We start from the raw sequence: 22,587 nt of genomic DNA on the forward strand, positions 1-22,587 counted from the left end.
GCCCCACCTAGTATTATATCAATATTTTTTGTGGAAGATCTGAGATCACTTTGTTGAGTGTGGACCACATTTCAGGATCATCGTCATAGGTGATAAATGTTGATAACGTAAAATTCAGTATTCTCTCTCTTAGCTGGTGTAAGTCATCTACCTAATTTGTCTTGTTGCTAAAGGGTGGAAGTAATGTTGGATGTTTTGGAAATTAAGGTAATGACCCCTCTTCCTTTGCTGTGCAGGACAGCTGAAACAATCATTAATACAATTATACTCTAGTGTTATTGTCTCTCTGATCCGAGTCTCTTGTAATTCAATGATGTCCCACCTCAATAATCCACTATATCACTATTTTTTTGTAACTGGATGGTTTAGGCCTTTTGTATTCAAAGAGGGCAATTTTTGTGTCTGATTTATGTTAGCAGTTATTAGGTTTTGGTGAATTTCAGTTGAGTGTCTCAGCATGATGTTGATAGTTTGTGTAAGATCTACGTAAGCACCCAGAGGGAATGCAGAGTCGTATACAGTGTGGATTTCATCCAAGTGAGATGACAAAGGGAATGAGAGAGCAAGAAAAAAAAGAGTCTTTGACCTATTTAATGCATAGGATGTGACATTCACATTCTCTGCACTACCTTTGTAGTGTGGAAAAAGTCAATGTCACATGCTCTGCCGGAAGTGCAGAGAAACACCACAGCCTATGTTGCCTGATGTTAATTCGTGATTGTAGACATTTTAGGCATGGTGTGGCACTGCCTAGTAATGCCGCAATTCTAGACACAGGCGCTGGTAGTCATTCATTCACTGTGCCCTCAAAAGGCACCAGCTACTTAGGTCAATTAGGTGCCTCTGAGGCTTATATTATGGACAGCCACAGAAAAAGAGGGCAATAGATTTAAGAACCTAGCCTCAGGAGTTGCTCACAGGGGCACTGCACACCACTGGAAATCCCAGACCACCCTTCCACACAGACGGTAGAAAACAGAGGAATCGACTCGGTGAAAGCCAAATGGGAGACCCTATGGGAACAGGAGCGAGGGCTTCATAAGCCCCCGCTGGCGGAGCAGTGGATGGAGATAGTGTCTAACCTCTTAGATATTAAGGACCAACAGAGAGGTAGTGACCTAGCCTTCCCTCTGATAGCCAACATCATGCTGATAAGAACGACACAAGCATCTGGGAGGCTTCACCCTGACATTCACAAAATACAGACACACCCCTCGGACTTACATGTACATTGAGAGTTCATACACCATAGTGACCACATGACTGGGGAAAAGCCAGTGGACACCATAGTGACCACATGACTGGGGAAAAGCCAGTGGACACCAGGGCGGACAACAATCATTTTTCTCCCATTCACCTTACAGCTAGGAGTGTAATACCATTTGCTGGGCATGCAAGATGATAGAAGAGGCACTATTGGAAAGGAGAGTTCCTGCCTTACCAACAATGCCAGTCTCAAATGGATTTTGGCATCAGCCCACTTCATATTGTTACGAATATATATAATAAAAAGAAGCATCAACTGATACAAAAAAAAAGTCAAATGTGTGCTACGAGTGAAAAGTGAAGCACAAACATTTCAGGAGTATATACGTTCAGTTACTAAGGTCCTGAATGTTGGTGTGTAAAAGGTGGAGAAAATGGCACACCCAATACCTTACAAACGTACAGGCTGCAAAAATTACTTGCAGCCACTTATGCTTTGTGCATCCAAGAACAGGAAATCACATGGCATCTGCACATGATGCTATAGAAGTAGTTGTGAAAAACACAATTTTGCTCTCTGTGTTTTGCAGGTTTGTCGTTCAATGAAATGTGGGCACAAGCTCTAGTGCCAGGTGAAATCTACACTGTAATCCCATTATGAGTGCACATATGAGTTTGTGCCCTAAAAAGCCTAGTGTTTCTATTATAATTATCAGCTACAATTTTTTGGTGTTTACGCCTTTTTCAATTTTTGTAAACGTAACTGTGTTCAGCTTCTCTTTTTGATGTGTGTTGCAAGTTGCATTTTTTTTGTATTAGGCTGTTTCCTGGTAAGTGCAAAGTCTGCTTTTCAGGTGTAGTTCAAATTTATTTTCTGTAAGCAGAGATTTTGTGCTTGCTTTGATTCTGGATTTTCCAAAATATCTCTCTCACTTTGTTTTAACCCCCTCTCACCTGTCTTTTGTCTATAAATTTCTTTCATGTTGTGAACGGACAATGTATTTTTGGATGAGATTGCTGACCAGACTAATTTGTATGCTGAACAGTAATTGAGGGACAACAGTGGAAGACTTAAGCTCCCCTCTAGAGTAATCCACTGAACTCTCACAAACCTGAATGAGTTGAAGAAGTTCTTGGGTTTAACTTTTTTGATGGCTTGAGATGGAAGCCATCGCTGTATTCATATTGGTCTACTAGTCCCTTGAGGGCAATGGCTATATTTTTTAATCATGAGTCGTGATCGGTGTTTGCTTCTGCTTTGGATGCTGCATTTTGTTGATAATGCTTCAGGCATTGCCAGGAGATCATCCTGATTGTGACTGACTGTTCAAGATTCAGCCTGATGATCAGTTTGTAGATCGTTTTTCAGAGATCTATGTCTCAGGGAAATAAATAGTTGCGGATGAGTCTTTGGTCATGTTCAAGGACAGTTTGTTTTTTAAGGAGTACATTCATAGCAAGAGGGATGTTATGGACTTAAGATGTATATGCTATCTGAGAGTAGTACTGGGTATCTCTACAAGTTCAGGGTGTATACTGGTAGGGATTGTTCTATTGACTCCCCCCACCCCCCAGTTATCTGTCCACTTTGGGAGTCAATAAGAAAATTGTGTGGGAACTTGATAGAGAACGTTTTAACAAAGGTCACCATTAATGAGTAGATACCTTACACACTGGTATGCAACTGTTCAATGAATTTTTCAAAGTGGACACTTGCTTGTGGCACAATCCACCCTAAACATAAAGGTTACCTTGAAGAGCTTGTATGTAAAAAAAGAAGAAAAAAAAAGCTTCAGAGGGAACAGTGCAGTGCCTTGCGAAGTGATGCATTTCTAGCCGTGAAATGTTCAGACAGAGGAGATGACCACATGCTGACAACCATTCACGATAAAAGTACTTCACCTGTGCGGTTTGGGGGTCAGGTTGCTGAAGTCCGCAAACTTGTGTGCATTTTCGATTACAATAAGTACATGGGTGGTGTAGAATAGGTCAGAGGTTGGAGTCTTACATTGCTGTTTGTAAGGCTTACATTTGGTAGAAGAAGTTGTCTATTGCATTTAGCAACCTTCAATGCTTTTGTTGCATTCAAGGATTGTTTCTAGATTCAAAGATGCCTTTTGCTCAGTTTCAGCAGTCTGTGATAGGCAGCCTTGTTGTAGTGGAGCAGTAGAGTATTCCAAGAGTTGGAGCGGTTGAGGATGTGGCTAGATTGAAAGATCGCAGCTTTCCTGATTACAATCCTCCCACGCCCCTCTAAAAAAAAACTTTCCCTGTAGGTGATGTAGTCTTTGTTCGAAGAGGTGTGTGGAAGGAGAGTTGTATGTGCTGTCTGAGTGTCCTTCTAATCCCCAGCTATGTGTATCGCATGTTTTAAATTGTACCACATGCAACAGAATTATTGGGAGCTACTGTGATCGTAAAAGCGAACTGACTGATCTCTATTTTATAATTATTTTTCCAGTTTCACTCCTGGCAGAAGTTTTATGTATTTAGCCCTGTTGTGTTTGTAGTCCTAGTTGGTTTTTCATCTTCAAAGTGGTTTGCGGTTTTTTGTTAATTTTTTTTATTTTTTCATTTTTTTTAAAAATGTGATGGTGGTTTGTGCGGACAGGCACCTGGCTGGCGGTGTGCATGGGCTGGCGCTTGGCTGGAGGTGCGCATGGACTGGAGCTTGGCTGGCGATGTGGGCTGGCAGCGTGTGTGGACTGGTGCTTGGCTGGCTTTGTGCATCTACTGGAGCTTGGCTGGTCGTGTATGTGAGCTGGCATTTGACTGGGAGTGTGTGTTTAGTGTCTTGCTTTGCCAGCCAAACGCCATCAGCCGGTGTGACTCCTGTGTCAGCCTTGTGGGCGTACGGCAGTGATGGGCCCTTGAATAGCGCTGTCTGTTGATGTGAGTGTTGTAATGCTGGGCCACAGCTCATTGCAACACAAGTGAGGTACCATTGATATCAGAACACTTTGGGGAATGCTGGGTGGAAGGACGTTTGTGGTTCCCCACAGAGTCCAGAACTTTCCATCACAGAAATGTGAAGAAAATGTGTTCCTTTAGTCAAAGTTTGACGTGTGCAAGGGATTCTGGGTAATACAACCTGGTGAGAGTCACATAGGTCACCCCATCCTGGGTTCCCCTAAGTGTCAAAATTTAAAAAAACGTACAGGTTTGCTATGTGCCATCTGAGGTAGTGCCCAAAATCCACAGCTAGGCACATTACAAAATAAAGGGTACGTTTTCAGTGGAAAAATCTGATGTGGCCACGTTGCATTTTAGTCTGTTTCCTGTTGCAGGCACTAGGCCTACCCACCCAAGAGATATACCACTTTTTATCAGAAGGTCTTGGGAGAATTCTGTATGGAAGGAAGTTTGTGACTCCCCACAGATACAAGAGCTTTCCATCACAGAAATGTGAGAAAATTTCTTTTTTTGGGTCAAATGTTGAGGTTTGCAAGGGATTCTGGGTAACACGACCTGGCCTGAGGCATGCAAGTCACCACATCCTGGATTCCCCTGGGTGTCTAGTTTTTAAAAATGTACAAGTTTGTGAGTTTTCCTTAGGTGCAGGCTGAGATACAGCCCAAAATATACTGCAATGCACATTCAGAAGAAAAACAAAAATGCCTATTTTCAGTGGAAAAATAAGATGGGTCCATGTTGCGTTTAGGGATGTTGCCTATCGCAGGCACTAGGCTTATCAACACACGTCATCATTTTTATCAGAAGACTTCAGGCCATGCTTGGTGGAAGGAAGTTTGTGGCTCCCCACAGATTCCAGAACTTTCCGTCACAGAAACATGAGGAAAATGTGTTTTTAGACACATTTTGAGGTTTGCAAAGTATTCTGGGTAACACAACCTGGTGAAAGCCATGCAAGTCACCCCACCCTGGATTCCCCTAGTGCCTAGTTTTCAAACATATACAGGTTTGCTAGGCTCCCTAGGTCCCAGTGAACTAGGGCCCAAAATCTATAGCTTGCCACATTGCAAAAAAAAAAAAAAAAGGTCAGTTTTCAGTGGAAAAATGTGGTGTCCCCATGTTGCATTTGGGGGCATTTCCTGTCGAAGGCACTACGCCTACCCACACAAATGAGGTACCTTTTTTATCAGGAGACTTGGGGGAACATCGAATAGTAGAAAGTAATTTTAAGAAATGCCTTATAATTCATCTCTGGATCTGTGGGTAGTTTAGGTACCCACAAATTCAGAAGTGAGCAAATACCACTGCTTCTGAACTCCTTTAATTGTGCCCATTTTGGAAGTAAACAGGTTTCCTTTGATAACTACTTTGTACTATTTATTATATGTACTGCTCTATTCCCGGTACACAATAAAAAAACATTGTAAAGTGCAGCTCAGTAATTGGCAGTAGGTACACCTTGAGTTCTTGGAAAACCCACAAACTCTACATATCTCTGCAAGCAAAAGGGTCCAGCAGATGTAATGCTATATTGCTTTTGTGAATCGGCCATCGTGATGTGAAGTTACAAATGAAAACATTGTCAAATATGCCTGAATTTTCCTACTAATTTTCAATATTTTTTTATTTCAACACTAAGGGCCTGATTATGGCCTTGGCGGATAGGATACTCTGTCACGGACGTGACGGATATCCCATCAGCTGTATTACAAGTTCCATTATATCCTATGGAACTTGTAAAACAGCGGGCAGGATATCTGTCACGTTGTGACTGAGTATCCCATCCGCCAAGGTCGTAATCAGGCCCTTAGTTTCTTTGGGAAAATCTCGAAGGATCTACACAAATGACCCCTTGCTGAATTAATTCAGAATTTTGTTTAGCTTTCAGAAATGTATAACTTTCTGGGATCCACCATAGATAGGCCCCCTGTCACCACCACAAACTGGAAGGAGGCTGAAAAGTCCAAAAATAGGAAAAATGGGCAAACTCCAAGTAAAATGCCAAAACTTTGGTTAAAAAAATGTTTTTCTGAACCAAGCGCCTGTTCCCGATAGCTGGAAAGATGGTGATTTTAGCACGGCAAACCTTTCACTGATTCCATTTCCAGGAAAGAACAGACACTTTCTTCTGCAGCACTTTTTTCCCAAAAAACGAACTTGCTATTTTTCGGACAATTTCTTGGCCTCCAGGGGTATCCACAAACCCTGTGTACCTTTAAAATCCTCAGGATATATGGGGGGTGCACATCTGGCGTGGATAGGTTATTTGAACAAAAAGTTTTGGAGGTCTAACTGCAAACTACCTGAAATAGCCACAAAAAGGCTTAGCAGCGAAAGGGTCGAGTAAATTGGTACACAGTGACGCAGGTTTGTCCGCTTTCTGGAAATGGGCTTTAGGGAATTTAAGAGTCTGCCCTGGGATTTCTACTTTCGTTTTGAGATGTAATTATGATTACAGTGCCCAATGTGTGGGTTTCAGAGATGTCCTAGGACACCCCACACTGTTGTACCACACAAGGAAATAGTAGGATTTTGGAAAATGTTGAATGGATTTATGTAAGTCACACTGCTGGTCAGGAGCCCGTCTCCACCCTGTAGAGGTGAATAAGCTAAAAGCACAAGATAGATAATTCTTTCTGAGTTTAACCAGGCTGCAATGGTCTGGTGTTACTGAAGGTCCATATTTTCACTCACGCAATTTTAGTGAGGTCTCAGAAGGAGACAAAAGCATGAAAAAATAGTAAGAGCTTTGTCTACATTTGTTTTTTTTACAGAACTCATACCTTGGAAGAAGGCAGGAGGTCATATTATGAGTGACGGATCACTGCACTCAACTGGACCTCTACTACAACCACACACTTGTAACCACACACACAGGCTCCTCACTATTCCCTATACAAATTCCAGGCACCACAAAAAAACTAAGTTCTAAAGTGCTATATGGGTGCTATAAGTATACCCTTACTATGTGGGTAAGGGTCTACATTCCTATGTAACTTCTGGCACAGGGTCAAGCAAGCCGCAAACAGTCTGAAAACTCCCACCATTCAGTGATGTTACACCTTTCAGCCCGTCCACACTTCTGACTAAATGATCCCAAATGTATATGAGTGTGCTTTGTGTACAGCAGATGACAGTTCTGAAACCAAACCCATGTGTAGTCAAAGTTGATGTCAAGTACTGTCTGGCTGTTGTATCTGGGTCTCGGGTCAGGAAGCACGTAGGGAAATCTAGCATTCATAGATACATCTAAATACTGGACACCCATGCTGGTGTAGCTTGTCTGCAGCAATGTATTCTTCCCTAGAATGCCCTGCAGAGTTAAAAATATATCTAAAATATATAATTTCCTCTTAATTTCTATGGGGGGGGGGGGGAGGCTGCAGTATTTAAGTCTGCACCTAGGGACACCTACCATCCCCAGACATTTCTGGAAACTGGCCATCTGGGGAAGTAAAGGGCACCTGGGATTGGAAGGATTATCTGGGTGACTACTGACCCCAGAAGAAAACACTGCAGCTACCCACATCCACGGAACAACTGAAGTTCACTAGCAATATCTAAGTACTTTCATGCAGAACTCTTTTTTGCCCCCAGGTGATAGGCCCACCCACATATTATTTACCAGTAGAAGTATAGGTAGCACTTGTTGATTCCAGCAGTTTCTGGATCTTTTACTCACAACTAGAGTTTGGCGTTTGCGGAGCATCTGGGTAAGATAAAAAAGCAGGATCCATACCACCTTAGACTCCCCAAGTTTATTATTTGTTAGAAATGTCCGATTTTGGAGGGTTCCATGGGTCAAAGCCAACTCTGGGCCCAAATACTGCAGCTAACCCCATCCCCAGCAGGAATGAAATACAAAGAAAAAAATATTGACATTGTCAGGCTTTGTATTTGCCCCTTTCCGTCTGACGGTAAGAGAGAAATGGAGGAATGCTGTATAGAAGAATAGTTATTTACTGAAACGTCCCTCCATTATTAACTTCGAAATTGAAGTCCAGAGGTGTCTCTGCCTTGGGGATTTCAAAACCATGCCGTCCTTGTTTTCTGGCCCATTTACTTAATACCATGAGTGAATAATAACCTATTATTCAGTGGTGGTAAAATAAAACAAGCATTGACAGAGCTAATAGGTTTCGCCTGTGTGTGATCTATCGGCTTTATCATTTTTTTTGTCTTAAAATGTTACACAGCACCTTGAGTGCTGTTGAAGATGGCCTAAAGTGTAATAATATTTTTTTTATTGCTTTAACGCAGTCAGTGCTAGCAGCGTCATATTGCTTTTTGTTTCCCTTTAAGCGACGTTGCCTGTAAAACATGTAAAAAATAAAAAAAATAAAAAACGCTATATAGTAATATGTCCTTTGTGTGAGCAGCAGGTTACCACTTGTCACATGAGTGCACCCAGTATTAAATCACACCAGGACCAGCGCACAAACTGGGAAATACACACACAAATACACGCAAGAACTCCACAAGCCCACACCTGAAGAACATGCACACGAGCAAAGAAACATTACAATAAAAACAACGCCGGTTTTACAAGTTTTAAACAAATCTAAATAGTAACAATACTGTCAGGAGTGTGAGAAAAACGAGTTATCAACGTGCAGCAGGCAGACACGTGTGACTGAAAGATGGGGAAAATAGACAGCTAAGCAGAGGAAGCAACTGCAGGCGGGCCATGTATGATTAGACAAGAGAGACAACACACATGTACGAATGCTGAGAAAGCACGTGGATGGACTGATGCATGGATGGGTACATTGGCTGATGGCTCCGTGAGGTTAGGGTGGGTGAACGGATGTATGAATTATTCATGTTTGGATGCATAGCTGCATTTAATGAATTAGTGAGTTCTGTGGATGGATGGGTGTGTGGGTGCATGGATGGATGGATGGACTTGTAAGGTCTAGGCTGATTACTAAATGAATGAAGGAAGACAGACTATATACAGGTAGCTATAAATACACAGATGCGAGTTAAGTACCTGTGTGTGCTGTCAAACTTTCCCTTGTCTTTCCGAGATCTCTAACATACAAAATATTGCAGATGTTAAAAGTAATCTTTGATAATTACAGTGCTGCCAAAAGGCACTTTTGGCAGTTGACGGTGCTATATAAATAGGTTCCCACACGGTGCTATATAAATAGGTTCCCACAGAAATGGATGGGTGGCTGCTTAGCGAGGGGTAGGCTGAGTGACGGTGCTCTTGGATGCAGAAGTATCCCCTAACTCGATCAAGGTGCAGCAGAGGTGGTGTGGCCTCCAGTGGCGACATTCCTGCAGCCTCACAGGAAGATACTGTTTTGTTTTCTGCTCGCAGACCTCTGCTGATTACGTTCTCTTCCACATTCCTCGCCTACAGACATCATCGGTCGAAGGACAACGCATTCTCTTTGGCAAGTTTGCAGCTACTTTGGTTAGATCAGTAGTTCCCAATCTGTGGTCAAGGGACCCCTGTGGGTCCGCAAAGCCTCCACAGGAGGTCTGCGACTGCTTAGAAAATGTAATAATTTTAACAGATAAGGTACCCAGCATTCAGTAATGACTCCGTGGGGGTCCCCAGATTCCAATAATGATTCATTGGGGGTTCCAGTATTGATAAAGTAGGGGTCCACAGAAGTCAAAAGGTTGGGAACCACTGGGTTAGATCGCTGGAACTGGAAAGGTGGAGATCGATCTATGGCGGGGTGGGGTCCAAAAAGTACCCAAACTTAATGAAACAGCATAAGAGGGACACTGCAGGGCTGGACTGCAGCTGGATAGCGTAGAGCACTACTGAGCTCCAGTGTAGCCTAAACAAAGATGTCAGCACAGTCCACTTCTGGAGTGTGGTTTTATTTCAGCATTTTTCTGGTGCCTGATGTGACAAGCGATTGTCTACTTTTAGGATCACAAACACACAAAAGATGGGCTGGGAGAGGTGTGCAATGGAACAGAGAACTGACAAGACATAGGAGTGGGCTGAAGAACTGTGAGACAAAGCAGAAAATGACAACAGGATGCAAAAAGTGGACGCTTCTCATACTGGACATATTTCAAATCATTAAAATATGTTAAAAATGAACACAGTGACTGCCGTTTGCACACAGTATGGCTACCACACAGTACACCAACAACAAACAGGAGGGCTGGTGGGGGTGGAGAGAATAAATGGATGGGGCCATGTAAGTCTAGGCATATAGGGGGACCCATGGAGAAATGGACTATTAGGCGGTTTGGCTATTCTGAAATAAAAACGGACTGTTGGGGAAAAAAAAACAAAAAATACAAGCACACTGGAATGGGCTACGGAGGAAACAAGCAAGGAAGGAAGGAAGGAAGGAAGAAAAGCAGTGATGTTGGTATCTGTAGATGTGGCAAGCAGCGACGGGAGGGAGTTTGGAAAGAGGGCGGGGCAAGCAACAACAAATACAGACGGGATGAGAGGGGTGGATAGAAAGCCTGCAAAACGATGCACCCCGATGGAGTGCTAGACTGGAAAAAAATACCTAGAAAGGAGCAAAAACAGACCGGAAGCTCTACTTGGTCCAAACTCCACGGCAGGGACAAGCAGACAAAGCTCCAGGAGGAAGCCGGAGGAGAGGAACAGGTGCCAGCCAATAAGGAGCAAAGAAATGAGAATGTCATGGGAGCCAACCAATAGTAAGTAATAAGCGGGCTCTAAGGCCCTTGTAAGATTTTGTTTTAATTACAAGAGATTTCGCAAGCGATGTGCAGTTGAACCCTAAAAAATAGAGACCCACAAGTCCGACAGTGAGTCAGTGAGCGAGAATGAGAGGAAGAGTGAGTGCAATGATGGAGCGAATGAGTAACTAAGTCTAAGTGAGTGCAAGTAAGTGAGAATGAATAAGTGCAAATGTGAAAGAGTGAGCAAGAATGAATGACTGTGAGGAGTGCAAGTCAGAATGCATGAGACTTTACATTAGGCAGGTGGCCTATTTGTCTGTCAGTGCGAGAGAGTAATTTACTCAATTGTCCTGACAGAGGTGCCGCTCACCTAATTTAGGAACGCCAAGCTGGTGGTCATTTCTAAAGCATAGGCTTCATGGCGGTTCCTGTCAGTGCTTTTAGCAGTTTGGTAAAAGACTCTTAACATTCGAAGCCTTGCACCAAAATGGTTTCTTTTGTGTTTCCAAAAAGAAAAAAACTGAAGCAGGATTTTCTTTTTCCTCAAAAAATAATAATAAATAAATAAAAACGGAAAATGCCCTTCTTGCCAAGGGAGACATTTCCCATAGATCCGGAAGCATTTAGTTGTTTTCACTGCTCCGACCTCCCTCCTGGAGTGGGCCTCGCCTGGAAATTTACGATGGACAGTTCCCATGAGGAGCAGGGTCCGTAATGTTTTGTATATGGCCGACCTTTGTCTAGAGTGTCATGGTGTGCAAAAGTGGTGGACTGGAATAAGGCACTGGGCCACTGCCAGCGGCTGAGATTAATTCAAGCATTCCACCCATCACCTATTTTTTGTTGCACATAAGACACATAAGGGAAAATGCTGTCCCTGGCATACTGGTGGTACCGTCTGGTGATGACAGGCACCTGAGGTAAAACACTAACACTGACATACTACAGAAAATTCTTGGCATATGGGTTACGCATGGAAAAGTGCCCCCCCACCCCCCTTGAAAAACAGCTCTGTTTTCTTTCAGAAAATGTGAAGTGTCCACATTGTGTTTTGGGGCATTTCCTGTCGTGGGCACTAGGCCTACCCACACAAGTGAAGTACCATTTTTATTGGGAGGCTTGGGGGAACATTGGGTGGAAGGAAATTTGTGGCTCCTCTCAGATTCCAGAACTTTGTCACTGAAATGTGAGGAAAAAGTGTTTTTTGGGCCAAATTTTGAGGTTTGCAAAGGATTCTGGGTAACAGAACTTGGTGGGAGCCCCACAAGTCACCCCATCTTGGATTCCCCTAGGTGTCTAGTTTCCAAAAAAGCACAGGTTTGGAAGGTTTCCCTAGGTGCCGGCTGAGCTAGAGCTCCAAATCCACAGCTAGGCACTTTCCAAAAAAACACATCAGTTTTCAATGTAAAAATGTGATGTGTTCAAGTTGCATTTCCTGTCGCTGGCATTAGGCCTACCCCCGCAAGTGAGGTATTATTTTTATGGGGAGACTTTGGGGAACACAGAATAGCAGAACAAGTGTTATTGCCCTTTTTCTTTCTCTACATGTTTTCTTTCTAAATGTAAGACAGTGTGTAAAGACGTCTATTTGAGAAATTCCCTGTAATTCACATGTAAGTAATAGTAAAAATGGGGTATGTCCCAGTAAAATGTTTTCTGATTCAAGTCTGCCTGTTCCTGAAAGCTGGTAAGATGGTGATTTTAGCACCACAAATTGTTTGTTGATGACATTTTCAGGGGAAAAAAGCCTTCTTCTGCAGCCCTTCTTTCCCCATTAAAAAAAAAAATAAATAAAAAAAACCACAAAATTGTTGCTGTATTTTGGCTAATTTCTTGGTCTTCTTCAGGGAAACCCACAAACTATGGGTACCTCTAGAATCCCTAGGATGTTGGAAAAAAGGACGCAAATTTGGCGTAGGTAGCTTATGTGGACAAAAAGGTATGAGGGTCTAAGCGTGAACTGCCCCAAATAGCCAATAAAAGGCCTGGAACCTGAGGGGGGAAAAGGCCTGGTAGCGAAGGGGTTGAAGATGCCTGCAGCATACCTGATCATCCCCTTCAGCACTGGGAGGATCTGCATGGAACACACTGACATGGCAGTTTTCCCTGCAGTAATTTTCTTTCTCAGGAATGTTATGTATGTACACTTTATGACAGAGTGTAGCCCTCTGAGTGACCCAGTGGTATGTGTCAAGTAGAACAGGCTCTAAGGCTGCATAACTCAGGGGTCTGTGTCATAATCCTCAAGTGAGGATGAAATGGTACCTCATAGTCCTCAGCCACATTATAAGGGCTGGGGATGCCTGTGTCTGAATAAGACCATGGAAATTATGTTGGGGAATTTGAAAGGATTGGTGCTGGAGTCCATTTCCTGTGGAGGTTGTGGAGAGGAAGTAGGTGCTTGATCAGGAGGGCTAGTGGTTGCATCGTTAGCATGCTTTGGTTGTGGTGGAGCGTCTGAAGGAGAGTCCAGTGTGGGTTCCATCTAATAAGTAAATTTCCTTTACTTTGGTAAGATTTTAGAATCCTTACGTTCTTTGGAATAAATCTTCCCTGTGTGTGGGTAAATGGCGATCTGATGCAGACTCGTCAGTCAACTCCTGCAACCTCTCAAGCCTTTTACAGTCCTAAAGACCAGTGGTGGAGGATGGCCTCAAGGCTGATGGGGTTTAGGAACAGACGATGTGTCTTCTAGGCTGACGCTGAGGTTGGCATCGTGACAGAGACCATCTTTGGGTCTTAATGGGGTGTCCGCTCGTACAAGTCTTTCGGCTTTGATAGTGGTTTCTGTTCACCAAAAGCCAGAGGGCCGATGTTCATTGGGTCCTTGTTTGAGTTGCTTGCTGGGTCCGATGACTTACCTTGGTAACGAACCGAAGCTAAAGGCTGGGGAAGCCCCGAGAGCAATAGGCTGTACATTCACTCCCCTAAGGGGTGGTGGTCCCCCTTAGAGTGTGGCTGTTTGAAAGTTTTATAGTGTTGAGGTTTGTCCATTCTCACAATCCTTGGCATTGTTTCATCAGAGCCTAGTGCTAGAAGTGGAGGAAACATCTCCTTGTTTGAGTTCCTCTAGCCTATAGGAATCGCATGGAATTACATCTGAGCTAGGCTGTATGGAGCAAGCACTGGGATTCATTTCCTTCTTGGTCTTCTTGCTCAGCACAGAGGGAAATCAACTTTGCCAAAGATATCAGGGGTAGTTTTGATAACACAAAAGGATGATGGACGGAGTGCTGACAATTCAAACACTCACCCCCAGTCACAGATCTGGGTTTAATCCATCGTTCTTTTGCTCACCATGCCACCCCAGTTTGGACCCAGCCATATGCAAATCAGTTTTGACCCTGTTCCTCATGGGAACAGTCCAGCCCGAACTACCAGGCCAGGTCCTCCCTGGACCGGAAACAAGCATCCTGGGGTAGTTTTGATGCCATGGATCTGCATTGTGAGGTGCGGTAGGCATCCACCTCTTCGTTGCCTAAGAGTTCTTTTTTTTTTTTTTTTTTTTTTTTAAGGGAAAATGCCAAGTAGAAGGCACAATCTGTGTCAGAGATACAGGGAAAAGAAAGACTGCACACTTCATGCGACTCAGTTCAGGAGTATTTTGAGTCACACTGATGGCACTTCTTACAAAGCGTACGTTCCATCAACTGCTGTAGCTTTCATTCTCTGGTGTCTATGCAAAACAAAGAGACCAAGCCCCAATGGTTGGGGGACCCAGTGTTGAAGTGTCTTGGTCCGGTTTTGATTTCTGTCAGTGGTGAAAAGCTTCTCTTAGTGGGTTGGAGTTCTTATTGCAAGGGCCCTAGGCATGAATGCCAAATGCCTAGACTCTGGTAGCCTTGATGGTAAGCATCTAAACCCAACAGCGGATTAAAACAAGTTAACAATTGAGTTGGTGCCCATGGACATTCCCTACTAAGGGAGGAGTCACAGGAGACCTTGTTACTCGCAAAGTCTTCTTTGAACTAAAACAACTTGCAATGACCAAGCCCAATACTAGACAGCAGGAGTATGCAGAGCATGTGTATCTACAGGCTCGCATACTATGAATACAAAATTATGGAATTTGTACAGGACCATGTTTTGCAATAAGAGCTGGTCAGCATAGGGCTTGTAGCTAAATGTGTATCCTGGGAGGCTGGAAAAGGTCTCCATGGTGTGCCAAACATCTTTCCAAGAGAAAGAAGAAATACTGTGGGAATTAGATCAGAAATCTATTTAAGGTGTTAAGGTTGCAAAGAACTAGAGTGCTCACCAGAGACGATGAGACATGGGTGAGACAGGACCTTTTGTACATTGAGTAATTCTAATTAAACTTACTAAGGTAATTAGGATGTATACAACTATCAGGAGGACATTTTCTGGATGTGAGCAAGAAGGGTGACAACTCACAAAATGAAAGCAAAGATTAAGAGGTCTGTTATAAGCCAAACTAATGCCGATTAGCCTACATTTTGTGTTGGAACTGTGCAGTGGGGGAGGGAAATGGCACAATGTCTTGTAACAGTTAGCAAGTTGGTGATGCTGAGAAATAAAATGAGATGGCAAGATACAGATCAGAGTCCTTGCTCTGATCTACAGGTAGACAGTTGGGTGCCACTAGGGGTATAATACAGTGAGAAGGAGTGTTCCACCGGAAAGCACAGTGGTCACCACATAGACAGAGGACACAGCTGATAGTGTGTGGTGACCCTTATTGAAGCAGAGGAATGGTGTAAGGATAAAGGGGCATGCTTTGCACTAGTGATGAAATTCAACATATAGAAAAGGGAAAGCTTTTGAAAAGCCTTTCAGATATGGGTTGCAGACGCTGCTTCCTCAGCACAATTGGGTCAGCCTTCTGAAGACCTGTGTCTTCCTCTCTATATGAGAGGCATACATGGAGATAGTGGATGGTGGCCAGAATGTTAGGGATCAAGGAATAATTTAATAATTTTTTCTTCCTCTTCTTAGCAATCAGACAACAATTATATTAATGCAGAAAGACGAGCACAATTGCAAAAGTTGGGGTATGAAGAGCTAAGCAGTCATTGGAGGTTAAGCAAGCGGATTTTTGATTACCATTCTAACTCCCATTCAAGTAATTCTCAACTAGTTGTATGTACTCTGGTCATAATAGACCGACTATATCTCAGCCATCAATCACTGTTCAACATTTTCCTTGGTCAATCAAAGATTTAGGTAGTTGTTCTGGAGTTTATATAATCAGCAACTGGGTTAGTCCAAGTTCCTAGGTATTGAACAATAAATGGCTGGAACAAACCCACAATCGTCAATTCGCCAAAATGCCAGGGGTTGCAGTGGTGACTTCACAAGCCATTTAACCTTTTCTTCCACTCACACACGCAAACTTACACATTCACACACATTTAAACATAAACACACTTGATCTCACAGAGACACACTCAACCGCAAGCGTGCCCACAACATACATTTAAAATCGTTTTTTACTTACCTCAGGTGCCATTGAGGGTCATATTCCAGAAAACTGTAATTCATTCGTTATTACACTAATTGTGAATAATAACATATTATTCACTCTCAGTGTAAATAAAGAATTGACAAAACACAAGGAAAGTAGGGCTGCCCTTGTGTGCCTGACACTGATTTTGCCATCTCTGAGGCCAGGACTTGCTAAGGCAGTGCTGGGGTTGCATGGAGCAAGCCAGGCGTTGCAAATGTGACAACTGGCGACCCCTAAATGACACCCCATTTAACTATGACGTTCCATTAGCACAAATCTAAACCAGCATGGTCAAGGTGGCTATTAGTAGGCCAGAGGCCAGGTTTACGAAGGGTTATGGCATTCGCAAACCTTCCACATCAGCAAATCAGAGGGTTTTTGTAATTGCTAAAACAAAACCCTTGTTCCTTTGTACTAGTGCTTCCAAATTATTAAATGTGCTTAGAAAAGGATTAGATACTGATTCGGCATTTGGGGGAGCTGTGTTGTAGGCGTCCCTTACAAATACCAAATTGGTAAGCTATGTATTTATGTTTTTGTGACCAAACACTAGTTGCTAAACATTGATATAATACTGACACCTCAAAGTCTGCTTTATTCACAGGCAATCAGATTCATGATAGTCTGCCGAACCTAGCAGGCCACCAACCAAGTGATGGAAGTGAAGCATAGGAGGTCGCAATTTGTGTCCTTTCTCATTAATATTCATGAGAAAGGTTGAACTGCGACCCACTAGGATTCAGTTTTTTGCAAACCGACCTATTAATGCATAGGTTAGTTCCCACAATTCCACACTGCTAGCAAAAAACTAATTCTAAATTGCTACCAGTGTTTGGTACATTTTGCCAATGTCCTATCCACCCAGCTACAAGTACGTGACAGCTTATGACACTTGCAATACAGCAGACTGTATAGCTGTTATGTTTTGACATAGTATCCCATCCGACAAATTCTAAATAAGGTGCTTAGAAAGTTAAGTTAGAAAGTGGGGCTTTGATATATTGTCCTGAACACTTGTCATAGCCTAAGGAATTGAATTTCATCAAGCATAGCACTAAATGCGATTCGTTTGGCATTCTTCACAAAATGAGCATCGGCTTGCCCAGAAGAGTATGGGACATTTCCAAATAATCCACATGCAGGCTGAACAGGTCCACTGCAGATGACGTCTCAAGCTGGATCTTGCATGACTGACGTCTGGTGAAAAAATGCGATCCCATAGCGTTTGGACCTAGAGACATGATCAGACACCTGATATTCTAGAGGCTAAAAAACACCTGTTAGCTTTTGGGACACAGTAACCTTCAGGCATGTTAAATGATCTTACATACAAGTCTCTAATGCAGAGGCAAAAGGGGACCTTACTTAAAAAGCCACATGCCCTGGCCCATTCGGTCACAGAAAAAGAGGCAAAGATTTGCGGTCATTTTGCTGCTGAGAAAAAGTGTTACACGGCTATATAGAATAGATATTGTGCTTTATCACACAAATTGGAGCAAATAAGAATTAGTGTATAAAATATATTTATGGAGAGCTCTTATTATATTTATTTTATAATAAGAATGGATTTGTAGTTTTGGTTCATCTTTGGTATTGGTGGTAGTTCACATAAATTGCAGAAGAAGTGAGATGTAACACAAAACCACAGGACTACACTTCCATATTTGTTAAATAATAGTTTAAAAAAAATTAATTAACAAAAAACAACTGAATATTTTCTCGCTGTGATCACTTACTTCACACATTAAAAATCGATTTTTTTAAAATAAAATACCACTAACTTTAATCAATGTTAAGCATTGATGTTTAAATGTATAGTCATTCAAATCTTTACTGTATATTTTATGTACTACAACGTTCAGAGCTCACTAATTAAATTATAATACATCAGCACCAAGTTTCATAATTAAACAAATAGCAAGAAAAAAAGAAAATGACATACCTTGCCATCCTCCGAGTTTTGCTGACATGAATTATGTACTTCTTCTTCTCTCACTAATTTGCCAGGCCATGTAGTTAGTCCTTTGATTTGGCCCCAGACAAAGTCACCAACATTAAACGTCCTAGGCCTGTAAAGTGGCAACTCGTTTGAAGAAGGGGAGTCTGGAATCCTCAGGTCATCTTCACTGCTCAAGCTTTTAGTGTCCGAAGGGCTAGGCGCACAACCATTAATACGTTTAGCGTGAAAGTCTCCATTATAATGAATATAGTCTTTCACAAAAGTACTTTCTAAGCTATTTGATGAACTTGGAGATTGTTCTTCCATACCAAAGTCTTGATTGGGAATGCCCAGTATTTCACCAAAACCCCTGCCAACCTGGTGCTGATTTCCATTAATATGTGCAAACCTGTCCACTGTGTTCTCAAGCCTCTCCTTAAAACTAATCATAGTCCTTTTGTAATGATTAAACCTAAAATTCTCTTCCATCAGTTTTTCAGTTTGACAATCTCTTGGTGGTAACAATATCTGATGTTGTTCCCTTCTAAATAAAGGTAACATGGAGGCATTGTTAGGTCTTGCTTGACAAGGGCTACTGAAGACTGGGTGTGAATGATCCAAAAATTCTTCACATTTCCATCGGTTTGCATCCCCCCCAGGGCTTTGTTCCCCATTCCACTGATTTTTGAGTGTGCCGCAACCTGTGGATTTGAAATAGTCATACCCATCCAATTCCTCAGAATGTTTGGCATTCTCTGAACTAGTTCGCATTCGAGTTATTCTTGCATTTCTTACTCTGCCGTCATGATCAGAGACCATGTTCCTTCCATGGATTACAGCGCTAACAGCACTTGAAAGATTTAATGGATCCCCGATTGATGCAGTGAAGGCACTCATTGCACTCAGAGCTGGAATAGGGCTCATTTGTGTTGTACTGCTGACTGCTGTGGTGATTACAACTTGCATTCCTTTACTTGCTGCATCTACAACTGCTTTGTAGATGGCATCTACTGATGTATCACTCTGACAAGCGCCACCAAGGCTATGTTTTGAATGTGGTCCTTGACTTTGTTCAACTCTCTGTTGCATATTGCATAAGGGATTTTGGAAAGGAGGGAGAACAGTGTTGGAATTCTCAGGATGGGCTGGCATCCCTTTCTGACAGCTCATTTGTTTATTTAAAAAAGAATGATCTTCCTGCATTCTCACCTGAAGAGAAACATAATGGTAAAATAAGTTCTAGTTCCACTTAACTATTTAACATAACACTTTGGTATACAGTTTGTGATTACAATCTAGTAACTATGTACCAAAAGCTCCATTGACTATTAGGAAAGCAAAAGTTAATAAAACACTAAATGAAACAAAGTAGTAATGCGTCTCTATGGCTTTAAAGATACCAAATAAAAGGGTTCACATTTGGGAGAAATCAACATTTACTAATCTCTTAACAGTTTTAGAGCCCACACATGGCTTAACCAGACTACATTCCTCCATCCCACGTAACTCCACAGAGCCCTAACAGTATCAGGCACCTTTGTCTACTGGATACAAATCAGTAAGAATACGGAAGTGAAAATAGAGGAAATGTGCTCCAAATACATTGTTGGTCAATCACTACCAGCAATCTTCAGTGTATAACTGACTTGTAAGGTGTGAAAAAAATGCAAAGAGTTCAATAGAACTGGTTAGGCAAAAACTTCTGACCCATGAGAGGACTATTACTATGAACTGAAAGTATTGCTTCAGAATTATTCAGTTTGTAAAGGGCAATAGAAAAAGGAGTAAATCCACAAATCAGTTCAACCTCACAAAAGTGGAAATGCCTAGCAAAAATAACAAGCAACCGGTGACAGGTTTCATCGGATGGTGAGTCAGAATCCACAGGTACAGCAAGACAACTGTGTAAATAAGGACACATCAACTCCACTTTAGATGACTGAACAGGAAACCATGAGAATGCTTTAAGCAGATGTAACAGATTAAGAGTATTGCTTTGCTTGGAGTAACTGAGAATCAACCTTCACTTAACAGAAATTTGAATTGTTTTTGTAATATCATCCTAGAATGGGGCATGTTTAAAGGGACTCAGGAACAATTATGTGGTGAACATCTTAGTTCCCAAGATTTAATCTGTAGTCAGGCGACGGAGAGATTTTATTCCAGGGAAATTTATGTAGTTTAATTGCATCGGAAATGGAAGCCCTCAGAAAGTTTGGCAGTGTTTACAAAGTGTAAGCTAAAACTAAATACAAATAAACTATCAAGAATATTTCTTTACTTTTAAATACTGAAAAAGAAGCTGTCACGTAATTTTCAGTTTAATTCCAATTATTATGTATGCACCACCAGAAACAAGATGTGATTTACAGTATAGTCTCTTGAAACCAAAAACACTTGCAAAGGCAATACGTTTCGCCTATGCAACATCTATAGGTTTAATAATTTTTTCAAGACACGTTGCACAGCTGTGCTGGATGATGTACAGCATGGCTTAAAGAAAAAAAGCACTATGACGCGGTGAACACTGGAGGTGTCATAGCAATATATATATTTTTTTGTACTTTACGCTTTGTTGCCCAGCAACCTTGCTATAACCATTGACAAGGCGAATCCATGTAAGTAGCACAGACAAAACCTACTGGTTTTGCCTTTAATCCATCACTAACTGCTGGAAAGCAACAGCAGTGGGGAAAGCAGGGACGAGCAGGATCAGTGGGGCGAAGGGCACGGGGTTTAGAAGAGGGACTGCAGATTGGGCATAGAACAAGTAAATTAACAAAACAGGTTAAGGTACTGAATGCAGACACGGAGCAACAGGGACTATAGTAAAGGCATTCATGTTTCAAACTAACATTTATATAATAACAAAAAAGCCATCTAACTATTCAAGTTAGAGTGCAGCCGTAGGTCATCCGTGTCCCATATAACCCACGCCTCTCCTTGCAAAGCAATAAAATTCCCGTCAGCCTCATGAAGGACAGTGCATGTCAACTGCAGACAAGGCACAAAACTAAAAACTAAAACAAAAAAATAAAAAGAAACGTGGGTTCGCAACTCCACCCAGCTCTGTGCCAGCTGGTTTGCAAAAATATTATGTGACAAAAAATTCAATACACAAGTGTGCATGTAAGCATGTAAAAATTGGATGTTGTTCAGGACACAGATGCCCAGTATGGACCTAGCTTTGGGTAAGAGACCCCAACAACCCCCACCTCGCAGGGACCTACAGAAGGTGCACATGCAAGTAGCTCTATGGTCCGGTTTCGTTTTTGATTTTGGGAAACTGTTATTATTTCATTTATAGTTACGGACCAAGCGTTTTTGAATACACCATGGAGGACCTCTAAAACTGTATCCCCAGCGATTAAGATTTATGTGGCTAAGGCACAGGGTGCTGCTGTCTATTGTGCGGAGGTATGGGGACCCACCAAAAGTAATAGACTAACTGTGGGTGAGAATAATTTTGCGAGGGCTTTGGTTGCGTGCCCCCGTAGTACTCCATTGATTCCAATATTTTTAGACCTGGGTTTAAATCGAATAGCCGATATAATTGTCCTAAGACCCTTATTATACTCGGTAAGGCTTTGGATTGTTCCTGAACTAGATATTTTTAAGACCTCACTTACTGAGTTAATAGGGAGGCCCAACTCGGCCTCTATACCTTGGGTAAAGCATGTATCCAATTGGTTCCGCACTTTGGGCTTAAGAGACTTCTGGGAGAATCCCCATATTTTAGAGAAATCCCATACAAAAGTTCTGAAATCTGTATATTGGTCTTACGTGAGGAATGATTATATTTGCTGTAAATCCCTAGGCCAATTAACCAATTGTTTTATTGATTTTAAATGGTACCCACAGTTTGAATCTTATCTAGATGTGATACCTGATCTTTTAGGCAAATGATTATATGCTAGATTTCATTTTGGGTCTTTGTCCCTGAAGTCTCTGACGAGTGGTTGGGGACAAATTGTTACCTCCAAAATATGCCCTGTGAGTGGTGGTGCCCCAGAAACAGTCTAACATTTTATGTTTTTTTGTCCTGCTTATTCATCCCCAAGGTCCAAATGGATTTGTAAGATTTGTCGGGAAATGGGGATGAACAAATGTGCGATAGCATTGAGGATTTTAAAAAGTCATGGGTCTAGCGCATTAATTATTGCTGTTAGTAAGTTTTTAGTAGCAGCATGGCATATACGCAACATGTTTTGCAAATAGGGAGCGACGTGGTTGATTTATGAGTTTTAATTGGGCAAATGAGTCTTAAAAAGTGGATTTGCTATTTAATTGTTTTAACTTAGGAATGTATATGTTTTATATGTTTATATATCATGATTATTTATTATTGTGTTGCTTTGATGGCCTGTTGACCGAATAAAGTTTTGTTTGTTGATTGACAACATGGAGGGTGTACCGTGCAGGCACC

At 42.0% G+C, this 22,587-nt stretch overlaps 1 protein-coding gene across 4 annotated transcripts in view; it reads right to left on the reverse strand.

The window, feature by feature from the left end:
• The window catches only part of MBD5 (methyl-CpG binding domain protein 5), a 368,139-nt gene that overhangs the window by 69,546 nt on the left and 276,006 nt on the right, over window positions 1-22,587 (reverse strand). For all 4 annotated transcript variants that reach the window (XM_069225228.1, XM_069225227.1, XM_069225226.1 and 1 more), the window contains one exon: window positions 18,165-19,370. In XM_069225228.1, the coding sequence (XP_069081329.1) occupies window positions 18,165-19,370 (1,206 nt within the window). The remainder of the gene's footprint in view (window positions 1-18,164; window positions 19,371-22,587) is intronic.

This window comes from Pleurodeles waltl, chromosome 3_1 (assembly GCF_031143425.1).
Source record: "Pleurodeles waltl isolate 20211129_DDA chromosome 3_1, aPleWal1.hap1.20221129, whole genome shotgun sequence".
In the NCBI taxonomy this organism is placed as follows: Eukaryota; Metazoa; Chordata; class Amphibia; order Caudata; family Salamandridae; genus Pleurodeles; species Pleurodeles waltl.